Here is a 20,691-nt window from a genome sequence, read left to right as displayed (position 1 = left end):
ACGTTGATGCCAAAATCCAGCATCGCCTGAGCTCTGCAAGTGTGGCTTTCTCCCTATTGAAGTGCAGGACTCTCTCCACCGTGGTTTCCAGCAACTGGTATTCAGAGGCCTACCCCTGCCTTCCCCAGCAGACGCAAAACATAGCAATCATGGCTAGCAGCCTTCCATAGTCTTATCCTCCATGAAATTGTCTAATCCTCCTTGAATCTCATTCATTGTTTTCATTGCCTTTTCATCTTGTGGCAGCCAATTCTATAGTCCAACTGTGTGAAGAAGTGCCTCCTTCTGTAGTGAGCTAGCACGTGTGGAGAGAGGCGGTGCTAAAACTTTCCCCTACAAAGTGCTGGTTGTGTGGATTCAAGGAGGTTTCCACACGAGGGAAGCATCACCAACCTGATTCCCCATCCCTGCCCTCTGCTGCTGTGCAATGCATAATTCCACTCCTTCTGGCACATCCTGCTGTCTCTGGCTTCCAGCGTCTTCCACTGGGGTGAAGTGCAGCCAAGGGTAGCCGGGCTCCACCTGTGTGAGGTGATAGATCTGGTGGTAAGGAAATGCTGCCTACGATGTTTGGGTAGAGGTAGCTCCTCCACACTTGCATGTCGTCACTTGAGGTTGCAGCCATCAAGTGATAATACTTGCCAGCACTTACATAAGCCTTTTAGAGTGCTTCACTTGGTGTTTTTTCTGTTGCTTCCTGTGACTGTGACTGATAGGCCAGCACTGTATGTTAATGTTTTATATGATTATTTTTTTTAATGGCATAATGTATTTACGTTTTTAAATGGGGACCTTTTAGGCAGCTGATAACTCCGAGTGATGGTGTGTCCCTGCTTCTTTTGCAGCTGATGTCTTGGAGCCCAGTTGCCTCACCAGGTGCCTTCCAAACTCTCTGGGAAATCAGCGCTCCTCAGATTGCCTCAGCCGGTCAGTGTGGGGTTGTGTGAGGGGGCAGTTTGTAAGATGAAGCTGTACTTGTCTGGAAATGAGAGGTGTAGTCTGAAGGGCACTAGGTTGGGGATGGCTGGGGAAGAAGTTCCAAACTGCTGCAGGCAACCTGAGCCTTTTGTTTTATTCCATTCCTGCCTGTACTGGGTCTAAGGTCCATTTCACACACTACACAGCAGTGAACTCGGGTTTCCTCCGGGGCATGTGCTCAGCAGGGAGCCACAACCAACCCCAGCTCCCGGCCTGTGTGAGAGACCACTTTAGGAACACAGACAGTTGGCTTAATCAGAGTCAGAGCAATTGCCCCATCTAGCTCAGTGCTGCCTACACTGACTGGTAGCAGCTCTCCAGGATTTCACACGGGGAGTCTTTCTCAGTCCTACCTGGAAATGCTGTGGACCTTCTGCATGCAAACCCGGCCACGCACCCAGGGTTGGCTCAAGACATTTTGCTGCTTGAGGTGAAGGACAATATGCCTCTCCGTGCCCACACTCCGCAGCCGCTCCCCGGAACAGGCACTGACCAGACTGGGCAGCTGAATCCAGAGCCTTAGCTTCCAGAGGGCTAGCCAGGCTTTTGGCCCCGGGGGAAGCCTCCAGAGGGGTGCCCTTGAGGCTCCCAGCCTGTGGGTGTGTGGACGCAAATGCACGTGGGGGTGGGGGTGCCCAACTGGGTCTTTGGCCCAGGTGAAATAAAGCCTTGTTTTGCCCCTGGCTGAACCTTGCTTAGCGGGTGCAGAGCGGGCTGAGGCCCCACAGCTCTGCCTTGCAGCCAGGGGGCTCAGTGGGCGTAGCTGGGAGGGGGCTGCCGTGGCTTCTCTGCCTTCCACTCGCACACAGGGGGAGATGCCTCACGAGGCAGCAGGGGTGGGGTGGGGAACCTCAAGACCTGCAGCCAAATGTGCCCCTCCAGGTCTCTCCATCTGGTCCCGGAGCCTCTTCAGGGCCAGCTAGAGGATGGCTAGGGATGGGCGACTGTCAGTTTTGGTTTCTCTGCCCCTCACATTTTGGCAGTCTTAAGTTTGGTTCTCCACATTTATGTACTAGTGATTTTATTTCATAAAGCCCTCTTGAAAATTTGTCAGCACTTTAGTGCAGCTCTTTCCTAATGTTCATGTTTTTGTGTGCAAGTTTGCCTGAGATGCACATCATTGGCGAGCATTTTTCGTAATGCATTTTGTAGGTTATTTTCAAAGTGCCAGTTTTTAGGACAGCTGTGCTTCAGCATATTGTTTTTTAAAGTGCAGATTAAAATTTGAACTGTGCCGCCTTTCTCCCCATGCCTAGCCCCGCCCTTCCTCAACCCCGCCCCTCTTCCTAGGCCACACCCCTCACTCTGGCCACACGCTAATAGAAACTTTGCCTTTACAAAACTCTCGGCTGCCTTTCAATTCCTCGGCTGTTTTGCAGGAGCAGAAACCATTTAAACTCATTTCTAAAAGATTTGCTTTTGATGAGATTCGGCAGCAACTCTCTGTTGAAGGGGAGGCAGGGAAGATTAGCATCTGGTGTGCGCCGGGGATGGGGAGCAGCCTTTCATTGCCTGTGTGGGCAGCCACAGAAAGATGTCTGATCCTGCTTTAGATATTCTGTGCTTCTCTCCTAGGGAATTTGCTTACTTTAGCGAGCTTCTCATCTGTTCTCTGGCTGCTGCTCCACATGCAAAGACTTCCCTGTTTCCCTCCGAGCTTCCAGGGCTGGGGTGGGGGAAGAGGAACACTTCAAACAGAAAGAAACATCTAAGGCAGCACCAGAGATGAGGGAGTCTTAATCTCCTGTTTGCTACATCCTCCTCCTCCTCCTCTTCTCCTCCACGGCAATTAACTTCGGTGCCGCAAACAAAGATTAGGAATTCCAGGTGGGGAAGGAGCAGCCGGAGCCAGTGAGGTTATACGTACCTGGGATTATGCTTTCATGCAGTTGTCAGCCGCTGAGGGAAAGAAGAGACACAAACAGGGAGGGAAAGATGCTGTCGCTCATGGCGCCAGACCAGAGCCTCTTGGTCGGGAAGCTTCCCGTCTTCACAGTGACGCTTCCACATGATCAGAATCTGTGCCCCAGCCCAGCCTTGTTATCCTTGCATTGGCTGGAGCCCAAAGCCTGTCCCTTTGTCTTGGTCGGGCTCCGCACAGGTGACCAAGGTTAGAGACAGGGAAGCGCAAGCCAGCAGGCCCCCCAAGGCAGCCTTGGCAGGATCCCCCTCCAGACCCAGCCCAGCCTCCTCTGCTTCTGCGCTGGTTGTGCAGGGAGGGCTTTTTCTTCCTTCCTTCTCTGCAAGGAAATCAGGGTCCTGGGAGGAGGGTGGGGGGTGCATTTCAATTCTTGGCCTGCCAACTGTGGTTCAGATCTGGATTGGGGCCCTGTGCTGGGAATGTGTGTGCATGGGCCACTTGTGCAATATCCCACTGAAGTGAATAGGAGGTTTGTTTGCTTTTCTCCGGTGCAAATTCGGTGTAGAGCCTGTGTTTGTGAATGGTTGGGGTTGTGGGGTATGTGGGTATATGAGAGAGAGAAAGAGAAGTTCTCTTCCTCCTTTTGGCCCAAGCCCTGTCTTAGTTTTACAATCGTTTGCACAAACTCAGTCACCTTCCTCCTTCCCACAAAGATCTAGTAGCAGCACTTACAGACATGCTTAACGTTTGCAAGAGTTATCCAACTAAAATCTTGTTTTGCTTCAGGAGTAGGAAACTGCCAACATGTATAGCCTTCTTTCCTTGAATTGCAAGGTAACCCACATTGAGCTCCAGTAGTGGTCTACTTGTAAATAACAACCTGCTTTGTATCCCTCCCCTCCTTTCCCCCCTAAACCAAGCTGAATGAGGGCTAGAGCATGGGCTTTGAGATGTGAGGATGTGTGCTGCCAGCCCAGAAATAAATAACATAAAAGTAAAGGTTCACAAATTGACAGCAGAATGTGCAGGAGAGATGGGGAAGCCCTGAGTTTTGCTAATTCATAATAATAATCTCACCTTACTGGAGATGCACAACCCAGGAAGGGTGCAGGAGGAGTAGAGCCAAGGGAATTAAATTACATTTTAAAAATTGGAGTTTGCAGAATGGTAAAGGGAGATCAAATGACACTGCCAATTGGATGACCCCTTTCAATGGAAACTCCCACAGCAAGCTTTAGGTTACTAGAACTTATTCACACAGCACAGTGTCAAACTATGGAACTCCCTGCCACAGGAGGCCGTCATGGCCACCAACCTGGATGGCTTTAAGAGAGGACTGGAGAAATTCATGGATGAAAGGGCTATCAAGGGCTGCTAACCGCAATGGCTCTGCTCTGCTGCCACGGTTCTGAACCCCAGTTGCTGGAAACCACAGGGGGGAGACATGCTCTTGTGCTCAGATCCTGCTTGCGGGTTTCCTATGGGCATCTGGTTGGCCACTGGTGAGAACAGGATCCTGGACAAGAAGGGCCATGGGCCTGATCCAGCAAGACTTTCTTGGTTCTAATGTAGAACATTCTGCATGGAAGCCCCAGGAGGCCATCCACACCATAGACTTAACATTGTTTAAAGTGATTCCCTCCCAGCTGGAAACCCTGGAGTTGTAGTTCTTTGTAGAGAGGCCTGGGGTCTAGAGAGATATTAACAGTATTCTCTGCACCCTTACCAAACGGCAGGGAGTGAGAGGAAGCCATGCCAGTTGTAGTAGTTTAAGACCCAAACTAGCTAACTATCAGTATGTCAGCACTTGGAAATATGAGCCATTCTTTTGACAATTTTTCTCCATCCCAAGCAGACCTGGAATTGTACTTTTCTGTAAAGGTGCTCAGAACTCTCTCTCATCAGTCCCTGACCCACCTGCGCACCTAGTATTCCTTGCAGGGAGGAACATGAGATTATAAAACTGATTTTAATCTGCAGTGCAGACGTGCACTTTTCCCTGCAGAAGGTATATTGCATGGGTTATGTGACGGTGCTGGCTGGAGCTGACAGGAGTTGCATTCCAAAATAGCTGGAAAACAGCAGGTTGGGGAGGCTGGTTTATTGCCTCATTCTGTTCCCTCCAGGCAATGCCAAACTTTTTTGTCCTTTTTTGTTGCCATGCTAGTTTGGGAAGTGACAGAACTTTACAGCGTCCTCCTCTTGCTTTCCGTTCTCTCTGATGCCACCCATCCCCATCGCCTCTCCCCTGGGCCAGCAAATGCTCTCCTGCTTTCCCCCAAGCCAGGACTTAATTCCCCTTCTCCTTCAAGGTCCCCACAATGGGTTCTGGTGTTCACCACTGCTCATAGCTGTCAACGTTTCCCTTTTCTGGCGAGGAATCCTATTCTGAATAAGGGAATTTCCCTTAAAAAAGGGAAACGTTGACAGCTATGCCACTGTTTGGCTGCAGCTGTGCCTACACCAGAGGTGGACTTGCCCTCTGCAAAGGGAAGGTCTCTGTGTGCAGGCAGCCTCTGACAGCTGCTGTCCACAGGGGAGAGGGTTGGTGCACGGCCGTCAGGAAGTGGCAGAGAGCCTCCAGCTCAGTGTGCTTCTGTGCAGCTGCTTACAGAGTGGCCAGGTGTGTAGCAAACAGAGCAGAGAGGGACGTAACCGATGGTGGCGCCTCACCTATGACTCACATTGGGGGTGAAAAAAGACATGACATTTTAGCAGTGGGCTCTTCACTTGCGGTGTGAGCCTGACTTTGCCACTTGCCTTTCAAAAGTGCATCGCTACAAGTCACGTTCTGCTTCTGCCATCCATCTTGTCCCTCAGCCAGCACCTCATGTGAGCTATTTGCTATGATTGTCATTACAGCATGTGCATGTTTATGCATTCATCCTTTGCGTTAGCTTTAAAAAACAGCAGCACCAAAAGCTGCAAGAAATCGCAAAACTGCTCCAGAAATCTATATATTAGGGACACCATAGGAGCTAACTGATTTATATTGTCCACAGCAGTCTTTCCCTCACTCAGATTTACACATTGCGTGGCGAGTTCCCGCCCCCCACCAGGGTAAATAAAGACACAAGACACCATAATTAAGGTTAATTGGGCAAATTAGGCCACAACTTTATTGAATTCAGGAATGAGAGGCATTGGCTTAGGCATTGGTCCTAACGACTATCCGGCTCCAGCCCATTTGCTGGAGACACGGGGAAGGGATAACCTTATATCGGGGGAGTCTCCTGCCGAGGCACGTCGACTAGGAGCTCCCCCGGGTCACCGCTCTGGGGCGTGCCTTTGGCCCTCACCTCCATAGGCTTCGGACAGGGCCACGCCCCCCGGAGTCCTTTAACGGACCACCCTTCGGTCGCTGGGGGGAGGTGATGGCGTTCCTCCCCCCCCACACACATCCTCTTAACCCCTTCTTACCAATGCCTACCGCCACACGAGCAATCACTCGCCGCCAATACTCTCATGCCTGAAACCAATCCCTAATCCCCTTAGCTATATCCCCCAGCCAAATATCATTTCCAGCATCAGAAAGATGCACGCCATCAAACCGGTAGAGGGCCTCACAGTTGAAACGAATGCCCGGGTGTTCAATGACCTTCCCCCCCAGGGCCGCCACTCTACGCACCACTGCCCGATCCAGGGCTTTCCTCGCCCTATTCATGGCTATCGGGCACCGAAAAGAGGGCGAGCCCCCTCCGCGCCGGCCCTAAATAGGGCAGGCCACGCCCCCCAGCCAGCCAGCTGATTGGCTGGCCGGGGGGGGGGCAGACCCGACCGGGATTCCCCTGCTCTCGCAGGGGCTGGGACCAGCCCCCGCTCACATGGGGTGGGCGTGAAGCCCGCAACCCCACCTCCTGGGCAGGCCGGAAGTGGCTTTCTGAAAAGACCAAAAGATGTGCCCCCTCACCTCCACCCCAGAGTGGAGCCCTGGAGAGAGAAAGGCACCTTCGGATTCAATGCCACTCGCCCTCTGCTCTGAGAAAGTTGCATCTGTCTTCACCTGCCTTTATCCTGCTACGCAGGCTCATGGTCCCTCACCCCCTTGCAGACCTTCATATCAGTGGGATAGTAAAGGTAAAGGTACCCCTGCCCGTACGGGCCAGTCTTGACAGACTCTGGGGTTGTGCGCCCATCTCACTTAAGAGGCCAGGGGCCAGCGCTGTCCGGAGACACTTCCGGGTCACGTGGCCAGCGTGACATCGCTGCTCTGGCGAGCCAGAGCCGCACACGGAAACGCCGTTTACCTTCCCGCTGGTAAGCGGTCCCTATTTATCTACTTGCACCCGGAGGTGCTTTTGAACTGCTAGGTTGGCAGGCCCTGGGACCGAGCAGCGGGAGCGCACCCCGCCGCAGGGATTCGAACCGCCGACCTTTCGATCGGCAAGCCCTAGGCGCTGAGGCTTTAACCCACAGCGCCACCTGCGTTCCCCAGTATCAGTGGGATACTGCAGCTCAAAGCAAAAACAAGTCCTGCCTAGATGATCAAATATGTTGTCAAAACAAAATAAAAAAATTCCTTACAGTAGCACCTTAAAGACCAACTAAGTTAGTTCTTGGTATAAGCTTTCGTGTGCATGCACACTTCTTCAGATACACTGAAACAGAAGTCACCAGACCCTTCTATATAGTGAGAAGGTGGGGAGGGGTATTACTCAGAAGGGTGGTGGGATTGGGTGATTGGCAGATAGCTGTGATGAGCCTGTTGACGACTCTTAACGACTGCAATAGGTCTTGCAGGAAAAAGCAAGGGGTGAGAAGGTGAAAAATGGCTTTGTCATGTATAATGAGATAAGAATCCAATGTCTTTGTTCAGACCAGGTCTCTCCATGGTTTTAAGTTTGGTAATAAGTTGCAATTCAGCAGCTTCTCTTTCCAGTCTATTTCTGAAATTCCTTTGTAATAGAACAGCTACTTTGAGATCTTGTATAGAATGTCCTGGGAGATTGAAGTGTTCTCCTACTGGTTTCTCTGTCTTGTGGTTCCTGATGTCAGATTTATGTCCGTTTATTCTTTGGCGTAAAGTTTCAGTGTATCTGAAGAAGTGTGCATGCACACGAAAGCTCATACCAAGAACTAACTTAGTTGGTCTTTAAGGTGCTACTGGAAGGATTTTTTAAATTTTGTTTTGACTATGGCAGACCAACACGGCTACCTATCTGTAACTGCAAATATGTTGTGCTCACCCCACCCTCTCAAAAGCACATCCTTGGTCGGTTGCTCTAATACACTGGTAGTGCACCACAGGGAATATGTAGCCATTGAGGACATTAAAAACAAGCAAATAAAATTGCTCTCAAAGTCAGAGGCCAAGTATTGGGCTGCTGCTGTTTTTCCAAATTGACTTGTCTCTGATCAGCAACTAGTTATATGGGATGATCACTTTGGGGAGAGAGGGTGGAGGACTAGAGCATTGGTAGGCAAACTAAGGCCCGGGGGCCGGATCAGGCCCAATCACCTTCTAAATCCAGCCCGCGGACGGTCTGGGAATCAGCAGGCTTTTACATGAGAAGAATGTGTCCTTTTATTTAAAATGCATCTCTGGGTTATTTGTGGGGCATAGGAATTCATTCATATATATTTTTTCAGAATATAGTCTGGCCCTCCACAAGGTCTGAAGGACAGTGGACCAGCCCCCTGCTGAAAAATTTTGCTGACCCCCTGGACTAGAGTAATCCCATTTGCCTGTTAGTAACACAAAGAGACAATGCCCCATAGGTTCTGACAACATAGCCTCTGATTCCTTCATATTGTTCCGAAAGTTGGGTGCCAACCCTACTCTCTGCCGAGTGTTGGTGAGATCCCAGGGGGTCCTGGGCACTCTCATAGGGTCTGTGCTCCTCTGGAGATTTGAAGATGTGGCAGAGACTTTCATAGATTTAAGAACTATGGCTTATTCACCTATTTACACCTTCCGTCTGCATGGAGAGAGTCCAGATCTTACAGCTTGGTCATTTCAAGAGGGGTTGTCCGCTACAAGTGCAGCTGTCCAGGGCATCTCTCCCAGCCAGCCTTCAGCCAGCCTGTCCAAGATGGATCCCAGACCTTGTTCTCCCCCACTTCTTCCCAGAACACCTTGCTAAAACTCTCTTCCTGTCATTTCAAACATACATCCCATCACCTTGGCACCATCTGACTCCCCAGGCCAAAGGATTCCTCTCAGATGCCCATCAACCCCTTTTGTCTTGTTAAGTCGGCCCAGCTTATACCAGGGTGCCAACTTGACTAAAATATTTGGGGGGCGAGTAAGCCCTGTCCCCCTGCATAATCAGTCACATGACGTGGTGCACAGACACCAATTGAATGGCAATGCCCATCAACTTTTGGAGGACCAGCCCCTTCAAATATTTTAGGAGGGGGGCAAAGGGACCTCAGGCCCTAAGAGTTGGCTCCTATGGCTTGTACTTTTATCCTATCCCAATTCATCAAAACCCTTCCATTTATTAATTTCCATCCAGGGTTTAGGTGTGGGGTCTCCCCGGAATCTATAGCAATATATAAAACTCCTTCTGCCTCCCTATAATGCACACAAATCCTCTCTTCCTTCCTGTTCTTTGGTCACATTGACACCCATGCCATGCATTTAAAGCACAGGGCTTCCTCCAAGAATCCAGGGAACTGTCATTTGTTATAAGGGCACTGAGTTCCCAGGATTCTCTGGGGGGATTTCCTGTGCTTTAAATGCATGGCATGGCTGTGACTTCTCTCCTCCTTTCCTTCTTTCCCCATCTCCCCATTGCCCCGGCTTACTCTTTCTTCCTGCTCTCTGCAGTGCACAGCTGGTGGAAGGGGGAAGCTGCTCTGGTGCAAGAGCCTTGCTCCGGGCCACCCGTGACAGGCAACCTGCCAGCTGTCACAGAGCCTGGGTGCAAGTCTCCAAAGCCACTGCAGAGCACACTCCCCTTCCCACTGATGCCGCCAGGCCAGTGGCACACACACGTTCTGACATGCATGAGCCAGGAGAGTAAGTGAGTCAGAGCAGGCAGAGGAAAGGGAACATCTAGTGTGAATCAGCAGGAGGGAGGCTGTGGAGCAAGGAACATGAATGAGTTTGGAAGAGGACTGGGCAAGGTCAGAGACTGAATGCTGAGTGGGGGAAGAGAAGGGGAGGGCAGCGTGAGGATCAGACTGATGAGATAACAAAAAGCAGAAGCCACTTCCTTCTTCAGCATGTGCAGACCAGACGACACCCAGGTGGTGGGGCTGAATGATGAGGTCCTAGAAAGGAAGGAGGACAGAGGCTCTGTGGCAACTGCTTTTGCTCCACTGGTGAGAATTTTGAAATAAGTGAGTGCAAACATATGGTACCTGTTGCCCACGGGTTGTATATAGCCTCCCAAGTGCTCTTTGCATTGCTTGTGGATTTTTAGGAAATCCCTGAGAACAGGAAATACAAGTGGATCCCACACCTCCATCCACTTCTCTGTCTACTTCAGAACCATCTCCTCTGCCTAGGATATGCCCATGCATAAGGAGCGTGGCCATCTCTCAGGTGGGAGAGTCAGGAAATATATGGATGACAGACAGTTGTAGGTGAGCAAGTCAGAGTAGCATTGCTGTGTAACCATGGGCAATGCCAGCAGTGGGGGAACCTTTTCCAGCTTCTGGGCAGCCTTCCAGTGGCCCCTTGCCGGTCCTGGTGCCAGAGAAAGAGTGGGTGGAGCAATGAATATACATTGCACAGTAGGCTGGTTTCTACATACAGACACACTGTCCTCTTTCCATCATCCAAGGACGAAAGATGCTTTAGCAGAGTTTGAAGACATTTTCCAGTCAGGCAAAAATGCTCAGGGGCATTTTTGGCTGGGTAGAGAAGCAAACTTAGGTTCCCTTGCGCCTTTGGCAAGGAGCTGTATTGGCATCCTCTCCCGCCCCCCATCACTTTATCACAATAGCCACAATAGAAATTACTACATTTTACGTAGCCCAAGTTCTCAAAGCATCCGGAGTGATGGTGAGGGGAGGAGGAAGGTGAAAAGTGGAGCAAGACCGACAGGAAACTTATCCCGCATTTGATCTTGACAGCAGTAGCTCATTGCCAAACACACATACACCATACACTTCATAGTCCGAGAGGTGATTTTTGTGCCCCCTCCCCGCCTGGGCCTGCCCCCCCCCCCAGTGGGGACTGGTTTCACCAACTCCTAGGTGTGCCTTTGGCTGGGTAGTTTTGCAAGGGCCAAACAGAGAAACCTAGAGGGCTGCATTTGGCCTTGTGCCCGAGCTTCCCTCCCCCCCTACAGTACACAAATAGTTTTTTTTTGGGGGGGTCTTCTCTTTGGAGTGTGTGTTTCTGGTCTGTGCATGCCTCCTTCCATGCCCATTAAAAGAAGGGCTTTCCTCCTGCAGTGAGGCCCTTTCAGTTCAATGGGAATGGGGATTCAGGTAGGTAGCCGTGCTGGTCTGACGCAGTCAAAATAAATTAAAAAAATTGTCCAGTAGCATCTTAGAGACCAACTAAGTTTGTTCTGGATATAAGCTTTTCATGTATCTGAAGAAGTGTGCATGCACACGAAAGCTTATACCCAGAACCAACTTACGGTAGTTGGTCTCTGGACAATTTTTTAATTTTATTTATTTATTTCGAATGGGAATGGGGAATTTGCAGCCACCAGGGGTACAGGAAATAATCATCTTTGTGGAAACAAAACCATTGTGTGGAAGCCCCATGAATTTTTTCGAGATGAAAAGAGGCATTTCCTCCATCTCAATGCCGTGTCCAAAGCAGAGGGGCTTTCCCATGAGGCAGTGCTCAGAGTAGGAGAACATGAGACAAGCCAGAGCTAGAGGCCACAATCCACCAGTGCATTCTCTTGGAGAAGCCCTGCAGAGAAGCACACGTCTGTGCTCAGGAGCTTTCCCCTGTCAGTTTTGAGACGGAAGGAGCTGCCAGAGATGCCGTCAGCTTCCGCCTCCTGCTCAGCTCCTCAGGGAGGTTGCCCTCTCCACTGAAGAGCATGTGGGCAGGCGTCAAGTGCTTGGACTCACCCAGCAGATGTGAAAGTAGCCAAGAGATCTGGGGATATAATGGCTTTATCAGAGGGAGAAGGAACTTTCTTCGCTTCCTGCATCCGTTCTCGGGTTTCAGGAAAGCAGCTTTTTCTCATTGTAGCATAAGCTACGGGGGAGTGGGCATGTTTACCAGACTTGACTTTTCTGGCTTTCATAAGCTTCACCGTGGGGCTATCACTCTTGCACAGAGTGGAGAACACCAGCAATAAACATTCAGGAACTAATGGCTTAGCACAGCTGGGGAAGTTATTAGAGACAGTCGGCTCCGGCTCGGAACCACCCATGTGGGTAGCAGTGTAGGCTTCCATGAGGATGCAAAGACCGCAGGCAAATTGGAGATGTGTTTTAGTGGTTGTTAAGATTTCGGACAAATATTGTTGCAGATAAGCCTATATTAGGGCTCATCCACACTCCCATTCGTCTTGTGCTTTTTAGGCACGGGTCCGAGAGGTTTTTTGTTTGCTCTGTTGCTTTCCTCAGAAAAATCCACTATTTACTGCTGAACTATAAAAAAAAAGTGAATTGGGTTTTCTGCAGATTGATGTTTGTTCTGATTCAGTGGTAAACAGTGGGTTTTCCCAGGGAAAGCAGTAGAGCAAATGAAAAGCCTCTTGGACTTGTGCCCCCAAAGCACAAGACAAGCGTAAGTGAACACAGGACAAGTGGGAGTGTGGATTATTATTAGGAGCAGTGGCAGTAGTAGCCCGTCCATCTGACGGGGTTGCCCCAGCCACTCTGGGCAGCTTCCAACACATATAAAAACATAATAGAACTTTAAACATCAAAAAAACTTCCCTATACAGGGCTGCCTTCAGATGGCTTCTAAAGCCATGAGGCTCCTGCTTCTCTGGGTCTGCAAGATTTATTTGTGCCAGGGCTGGCGTCTCCATATCCTTGGAGACAGAGGTGGTGTCAGTGCCAATGCTCAGGGGCACCCTTTGGTCTTTCAGATTTCTGCGGCACACTGTGTGAGCCCAAAATTTGGCACGCCCATGCCTCTTGCCTTCCATTGTGCATGTGCACTACGTCAAGGATGCAGCACTCAGAAGCACCTCCCTCAGCTTGGCACCCGGGGGGGGGGGGGACACACCAGTCATGCTGCCCTAAGTCTGCCTCTGCTATCCTGATGCCTCCCCAGCATCTGGTTTACTTTCAGTCTCCTCCCCAGAAGGAGGAGGCCACTCAGTGACAGGAGGTGGAGCTGGGGGCCACTCCACAGCAAAAGGGATCTGCTAGGGTATCTGATGTCACTGGGTGGTCCATCTCCTGGATCCAGCTCTCCATTCCCTGGACTACTGGCTGCTTCCCCAGACCCAATATTGCTAACCTTGCAGCACCAGCTTCCCAGCCAGCCGTCTGCCCAGGAGGCCCACATCTGGCTCCGTCCCTCGTTCATTTCTCCCACTCCTAGCGCTCTTGCGTGTGTGATGCTGCTCTGCCCCCACCCTCCATATCCCTTCCAGATGCGCAGCAGTTTGTTGCTGCTCTTGCGCCCCACCCTGCCCCAGCCAAAGAATCTTCCCACCCCCAGCAACTAAATTGCTCAGGATATGGCCCAGCCAGGCGTCAGGTAATTGTGAGGTGAAGAGGGAAAAGGGAGGGAGGGAATTTGCCACCCAGCTTGGCTCCTAAAAGCGGCAGTTTCCCTCCTCCCATCCTACATGGTAATTAGAGGATCTGTTAAGCTGGCAAAGAAACAAAGGCTGGGGTGGAGGGGGAGCCCACCAGCTGCAAATGGCTGCAACAAAGAAAGGCAGTGGTTTGTCTGATGGTAAAGATTTGTTTCCCTCAGGCAATTGTGTGCTATGAGGGCTTGAGTCACCCTGAGCAGCGTGCGCGCTTATCTGCTTAGACACTGGAAGGGAAGGGGCCTCAGCGCTCTGGGATTTGGGTGGGGGTCTTCTGGCCTTTCTAGCTGAGGTAGTTAAACCAAGTGGCGGGGGGGGGGGCAGCAGAATGGCGACCACACTTGGCCTTGGGGTGGGGGCAAGGCCTGCTTCCACAAGGCCGTGGGTGAGCAACCGACAGCCTCTCTTGTTCCTCCATCCACCAGGCAGGCAGGCAGCAGTTCTGGTTTCTTTTGGGACAAAGGTAACAAATTCTTAGTCTGAGTGAGAGGAACATATAAACTTGCTGTAATACATACAGATTCTCTGGTCACTTGTGGTTGGTTGTAGCATAGTCCCCCTAACCTTGGCATCAGTGAGGCAGCATGGGTGTGCGGAGGCAGGTGTGCGGAGGTGCCTCCATGACAGGCCCCTCATCGTAGCCAGAGCCACAGGGAGGGAAGCCGAACCCAGCCGGGTCTCTGAGGCCTGGCTCTAGCGCAAGAGAGAGCTGCGGAGACAGCCGCTTCTTGCAATGGCCCAACGCCCCACCAGTCACGGCTCCATTCCTGGGGCAGGCCTGACCTGGAGGAGGAGAGGCAGCTGCAGCAGTGTGGCCGCCTCTCTCCTCCCTGGCCTGCAGCGCCTTGCAAAGCTGTGCAGGATGAGTGTGCCCTTGAAGCAGTGGCGAGGGCTGGGCTGGTGCGGCTGCAGTGGGCTCCCTCTGCTTGCCTGCCCTGGGTGGCAGTAGCATATGCTCCGCCGCTGCTCGGCATGTCAAAAACATGCAAGACAATGTACCCACCAACAGGCCACTCAGAGCGTCTGTGGGATGCTCTCCCCAGAGAGTCTCACCTGGCACCTTCATTACATATTTCCAGGCGCCAGGCAGTCATGTTTCTCTGTAACCAGGGCTTTGGGTGGGCATTCTGTGACCCTTTCAGTGTTTGTGGGCTATTGGTTTGTTTTTGTTTGTTCTTTTGTTATGTTGTGAACCACCTTGTGATCTTCAGATGAAGGGCATTGTACATATTTAATGAATTAACAAAAAAGAGGGGTAAACCAGAATTCTTCGAGGAGGAGAATTTGCTTTGAAGGTGCTTTAAAGGTACAGTGTGCACAGCCCAAATTTATTGTGGGAAAAGGCCCCCACTGCCAGAAACCTTGGGACTCTAGATCTGTGGATATCTAACCCAAAAACCTACTACCCTCAATAGAGAGAAGTTATGAAAGTTAATCTAACATAGAGCTAATATAAGTTTGTATTGTGGATGTGCGCTTATAAAGGCGCTGACTCCTGCAGCACTTCCCCCCCCTCCCATGAGGCAAGAAGAAGTAAGTGGCAAAGAACATCATCCCCTCCAAGCTCGCTGATTGAAACTGCAGGAGGAGATGTTGCTTATTCATGTTCCAGACCAAAATGCTCCAGATCAGCAAAAGGTTCTGATATTTCTTTCTCATTGGAGAAGGGACAATGATCTGTTCCTGTGTTCTGCAACTGGACACCTAATGAAATTGGATTCTGGGTGAATCTATGCCTTCATTTGCCCTGCTACTTTCCCCTGAGAAAACCCGCAGTTTAGCTCAGAATTGGAACAAACAGCAGACAGGTTTTTTCTGGATTGACATTTGTTCTGATATAGCGCCAAAGTGGGTTTTTTCAGCAGAAAACAGTGGGGCAAAGAGGTAAAACCAGTGTCTAGAAAGCATGGGACAAGCAGAAAACTGCTTTCTAGGCACAGGGCAAGTGGAAGTGTAGATGAGCCGAGAGGTTCCTATTTAAAAGTGAGCCTACCTCATTTGCACTTTATGAAACAATACATGAACAGAAACACGGCCATCCTTCAGCGAAGTTCTCCAGCCACGTAATGTATTCAAAAATCATATACTGGGGTAAGGTGTGCATTAAAATACATATATTCGTGAAAATAAAATACAAAAATGTATTCTATTAGGGAAAATTGCTTAGCAAAAATGTGCATATTAGGCAAAGTGAATAAAAGGTAAAGGTAAAGGTACCCCTGCCCGTACGGGCCAGTCTTGACAGACTCTGGGGTTGTGCGCCCATCTCACTTAAGAGGCCAGGGGCCAGCGCTGTCCGGAGACACTTCCGGGTCACGTGGCCAGCGTGACATCGCTGCTCTGGCCAGAGCCAGAGCCAGAGCCGCACACGGAAACGCCGTTTACCTTCCCGCTGGTAAGCGGTCCCTATTTCTCTACTTGCACCCGGAGGTGCTTTCGAACTGCTAGGTTGGCAGGCGCTGGGACCGAGCAGCGGGAGCGCACCCCGCCGCAGGGATTCGAACCGCCGACCTTTCAATCGGCAAGCCCTAGGCGCTGAGGCTTTAACCCACAGCGCCACCTGCGTCCCTCCAGGCAAAGTGAATAGATGTCTATATTACAAGAAAAAAAATGAAGAAACAAGAAATTGAAAGACCCCAAATAGACAGATACACTCAAACTCTTTTTCTCTTATTAGCAGACAAGATCCCAGATCTTTGGTGCCCAATGCTGAAGGACATCACACAAGCCTTCTACAATTTGGGAGCCTGTACATCTGCCTTGTACCTTCCTGGGCTTGTTCAGCCAGAATTCAGACCTAAAGACGTAAAGTGAGTTAAGTTTTATTTTTGTGGACCATGCTTGAACTCTTTTTGAACTTCTAAAGAAATTTGGGGAAGGGCCATTGGGGTAGAGCAACTGCCTTGCATGAAGAAGGTCCCAGATTCCTTAGCATCTCCAGGTTGGACTGGGAATGTCTTCCTCTCTGAAACTCTGGGGATTTGCTGCCGGTAGGTTTAGACAATACAGACTGCACTGCTAAGATGGATCACATTGTCTGACTTGGTATAAGGCTACTTCCTATATTCATGTAACTTTTCAAGTCACTGGAGCAGCAGCAGCAGCAGCAGCAGCACCAGCAGCTCTCTCGTCCTTGGAACCAGTAGACACAGAGGACTGGGGCTGCACTGACGTGTCCCTTTTGACGCAGGACCAAGAGAATGGTCTGAGGTGGCTGATCTGTAAGCTGGTCTGGGCCTGGCCAGGATCAGAGAAACTTCCTGTAAATCCTTGGGAGATATAAATGTAATATGTGAAAATAAGTAGATAGGTGAGAAAGTAAGACCATCAGATGAACAAATTGAACCTTCATCCCCATGTGCTGGTTTGGATGCCTTCAAAACTTGTGGAGGTGATGAGCCCTGGATTTTTGTCTCTGTTTCTAAAGCAATAATGTACAGCTTTGCAGATTGTTTCCTGTGAGACATTCTGACCATGAGATAAGGAATGCTGCAGCTACAAACATTTGGCCTCTGGGAAGAGTACCAACAGGTTCTTGCTTCAGGACATTTCTGTGCTGCCTGCTCAGCGCAGAAGCCTTGGGTGGATGATATAACAAGAAAGTTAAGCCAATTTTAACCTAGAATCATAGAATCATAGAATCATAGAGTTGGAAGAGACCACAAGGGCCATCGAGTCCAACCCCCTGCCAAGCAGGAAACACCATCAGAGCACTCCTGACATATGGTTGTCAAGCCTCTGCTTAAAGACCTCCAAAGAAGGAGACTCCACCACACTCCTTGGCAGCAAATTCCACTGTTGAACAGCTCTTACTGTCAGGAAGTTCTTCCTAATGTTTAGGTGGAATCTTCTTTCTTGTAGTTTGGATCCATTGCTCCGTGTTCGCTTCTCTGGAGCAGCAGAAAACAACCTTTCTCCCTCCTCTATGTGACATCCTTTTATATATTTGAACATGGCTATCATATCACCCCTTAACCTCCTCTTCTCCAGGCTAAACCCTTAGCCGTTCCTCATAAGGCATCGTTTCCAGGCCTTTGACCATTTTGGTTGCCCTCCTCTGGACACGTTCCAGTTTGTCAGTGTCCTTCTTGAACTGTGGTGCCCAGAACTGGACACAGTACTCCAGGTGAGGTCTGACCAGAGCAGAATACAGTGGCACTATTACTTCCCTTGATCTAGATGCTATACTCCTATTGATGCAGCCCAGAATTGCATTGGCTTTTTTAGCTGCCGCGTCACACTGTTGGCTCATGTCAAGTTTGTGGTCAACCAAGACTCCTAGATCCTTTTCACATGTACTGCTCTCAAGCCAGGTGTCACCCATCTTGTATTTGTGCCTCTCATTTTTTTTGCCCAAGTGCAATACTTTACATTTCTCCCTATTAAAATTCATCTTGTTTGTTTTGGCCCAGTTCTCTAATCCGTCAAGGTCGTTTTGAAGTGTGATCCTGTCCTCTGGGGTGTTAGCCACCCCTCCCAGTTTGGTGTCATCTGCAAATTTGATCAGGATGCCCTTGAGTCCATCATCCAAGTCGTTGATAAAGATGTTGAATAAGACCGTGCCCAAGACAGAACTCTGTGCCACCCCACTAGTCACTCTTCTCCAGGATGAAGAGGAACCATTGATGAGCACCCTTTGGTTTTTTTTTTTTTTTTAATGATATTTATTAAAGTTTCCAAATTAAAACAAATAAACACAGACATATACAAACATACACCTACACAATACTAGAAACATGTATCATTTCAAATCTTATTTCTTAAACCTAATTTCCTCGACCTCCTCACACCTCCCCCTTCTGTATTCTAATTCCATTTATCTAATCAGCAAATCCATTCCCTTATTTCCCATTATTTTTGATAATTCTGTTCTTTTCCCTTAATCAACGCCCCTGAAAACCACAAAATTTTAAAACTCATGTCGATTCTAGCCTTCATTGATATTATAGTGTTTGCTTAAATAGTCTTTAAATTTCTTCCAATCTTCTTCCACTGTCTCTTTCTCCTGGTTTCGGATTCTGCCAGTCATCTCCGCCAGTCCCATGTAATCAATCATCTTCATCTGCCATTCTTCCAGAGTGGGTAGATCTGGTGTCTTCCAATACTTTGTGATAAGAATCCTTGCTGCTGTTGTGGCATACATAAAAAAAGTTCTGTCCTTCTTTAACACCACATGGCTAACCATACCCAGGAGGAAGGCCTCTGGTTTCTTCAAGAAGGTATATTTAAATACCTTTTTCATTTCATTATATATCATTTCCCAGAAAGCCTTGATCCTTGGGCATGTCCACCAGAGGTGAAAAAATGTACCTTCGTTTTCTTTACATTTCCAACATTTATTATCTGATAAGTGGTAAATTTTTGCAAGCTTCACTGGGGTCATGTACCACCTATAAATCATTTTCATAATATTCTCTCTCAAGGCATTACATGCCGTGAATTTCATACCTGTGGTCCACAACCTTTCCCAGTCAGCAAACATAATGTTATGACCAATATCTTGTGCCCACTTAATCATAGCTGATTTGACTGTTTCATCCTGCATATTCCATTTCAACAGCAAGTTATACATTTTTGACAAATTCTTAGTTTTGGGTTCTAACAACTCTGTTTCCAATTTTGATTTTTCCACCTGGAAGCCAATTTTCCTATCCAACTTATAAACCTCCAATATTTGATAATAATGAAGCCAGTCTCGCACTTTGTCTTTTAGATTCTCAAAACTGCAATTTCCACTTGTTTCCCTCCTGTTCTAAAATTTCACAATATTTTGGCCACTTGGACTCCGTATTAAGTTTTTTCAAAGCTTTTGCCTCCATTGGTGACAGCCACCTTGGAGTTTTGTTCTCCAGCAAATCTTTATATTTAATCCAGACATTATATAATGCTTTCCTGACAATATGATTTTTAAAACCTTTATGAGCCTTAACCTTGTCGTACCACAAGTATGCATGCCAACCAAAGAAATTGTTAAAACCTTCCAAATCTAAAATGTCAGTGTTCTCAAGCAGCAGCCAGTCTTTTAACCAGCAGAAAGCTGCTGATTCATAGTAAAGTTTCAAATCCGGCAGGGCAAATCCCCCTCTTTCCTTTGCATCAGTTAAAATTTTAAATTTTATTCTGGGCTTTTTGCCCTGCCAGATAAATTTAGAAATATCTTGCTGCCAACCCTTGAAACACTCCATCTTGTCCACAATTTGCAATGTTTGGAACAAAAACAACATTCTAGGCAATACATTCATCTTTATAGCTGCTATTCGACCCGACAAGGAGAGCTTCAAATTCGACCAAATTTCTAAATCTTTTTTCACTTGTTTCCAACATTTCTCATAGTTATCTTTAAATAAGTTCAAATTTTTTGCTGTCATGTTAATCCCCAAATATTTAACACTCTTAACCACCGTTAAACCCGTCTCCCTCTGAAACCTCTCTTTCTCAATTACTGTTAAGTTTTTCTCTAATACCTTAGTTTTCTGCTTATTCAATTTAAACCCTGCCACTTGACCAAATTCTTGAATTAATTCCAGAACCCTTTTGGTACTAGATTCTGGCTCTTGTAATGTAAGTACCAAGTCATCTACAAATGCTCTCAATTTATATTGTTTCGCTCCGACCTGAACCCCTTTAACCAGCTGGTCTTTTCTTATCATATTCAGCAAAACCTCCAGGACCGAAATAAAAAGTAATGGGGAGATTGGGCACCCCTGACGTGTCCCTTTTTCTATTTTAAGTTCTTCCTTAATCACATTGTTCACTATAAGTTTGGCCTTTTGTTCAGAATATATAGCACCTATACCGTTTTCAAACCCTTGACCTACCCCCATCCCTTGGAGATTCTTCCTCATAAAAGTCCAAGAAATATTGTCAAAGGCTTTCTCCGCGTCCACAAATATCAAAACAGCTTTTGTATTTATATTAACTTCTAGCATTTCCAAAATGTCTATTATATTCCTTACATTGTCTGATAAATGTCTTCTCGGGAGAAAGCCTGCTTGGTCCCTGAGTGGTAGCATAGTCAAGACTGCATTTTACCAGCTTCTTTACAAGAATATCATGGGGCACCTTGTCAAATGCCTTGCTGAAATCAAGGTAGCCTACATCCACTGCGTTCCCTTCATCTACCAGGCTTGTAATTCTGTCAAAAACGAGATCAGGTTAGTCTGACATGACTTATTTTTCAGAAATCCATGCTGACTATTGGTGATCACAGTA

At 48.5% G+C, this 20,691-nt stretch overlaps 1 protein-coding gene across 6 annotated transcripts in view; it reads left to right on the top strand.

Moving 5' to 3' along the window:
• FAM178B (family with sequence similarity 178 member B) overlaps window positions 1-20,691 on the top strand; it is a 209,065-nt gene that overhangs the window by 65,717 nt on the left and 122,657 nt on the right. For 5 of the 6 annotated variants that reach the window (XR_013842003.1, XM_079988992.1, XM_079988990.1 and 2 more), the window contains 2 exons: window positions 846-927; window positions 16,157-16,289. Coding sequence is in view for 5 of the 6 variants with exons in the window: in XM_079988992.1 (XP_079845118.1) it covers window positions 846-927; window positions 16,157-16,289 (215 nt within the window). In the remaining variant the exon portion in view is untranslated. The remainder of the gene's footprint in view (window positions 1-845; window positions 928-16,156; window positions 16,290-20,691) is intronic. The other variant, XM_079988991.1, reaches the window with a different exon arrangement.

Source organism: Podarcis cretensis (assembly GCF_951804945.1).
Source record: "Podarcis cretensis genome assembly, chromosome: 8".
In the NCBI taxonomy this organism is placed as follows: Eukaryota; Metazoa; Chordata; class Lepidosauria; order Squamata; family Lacertidae; genus Podarcis; species Podarcis cretensis.
This window is presented reverse-complemented; position numbering and strand designations above follow the sequence as displayed.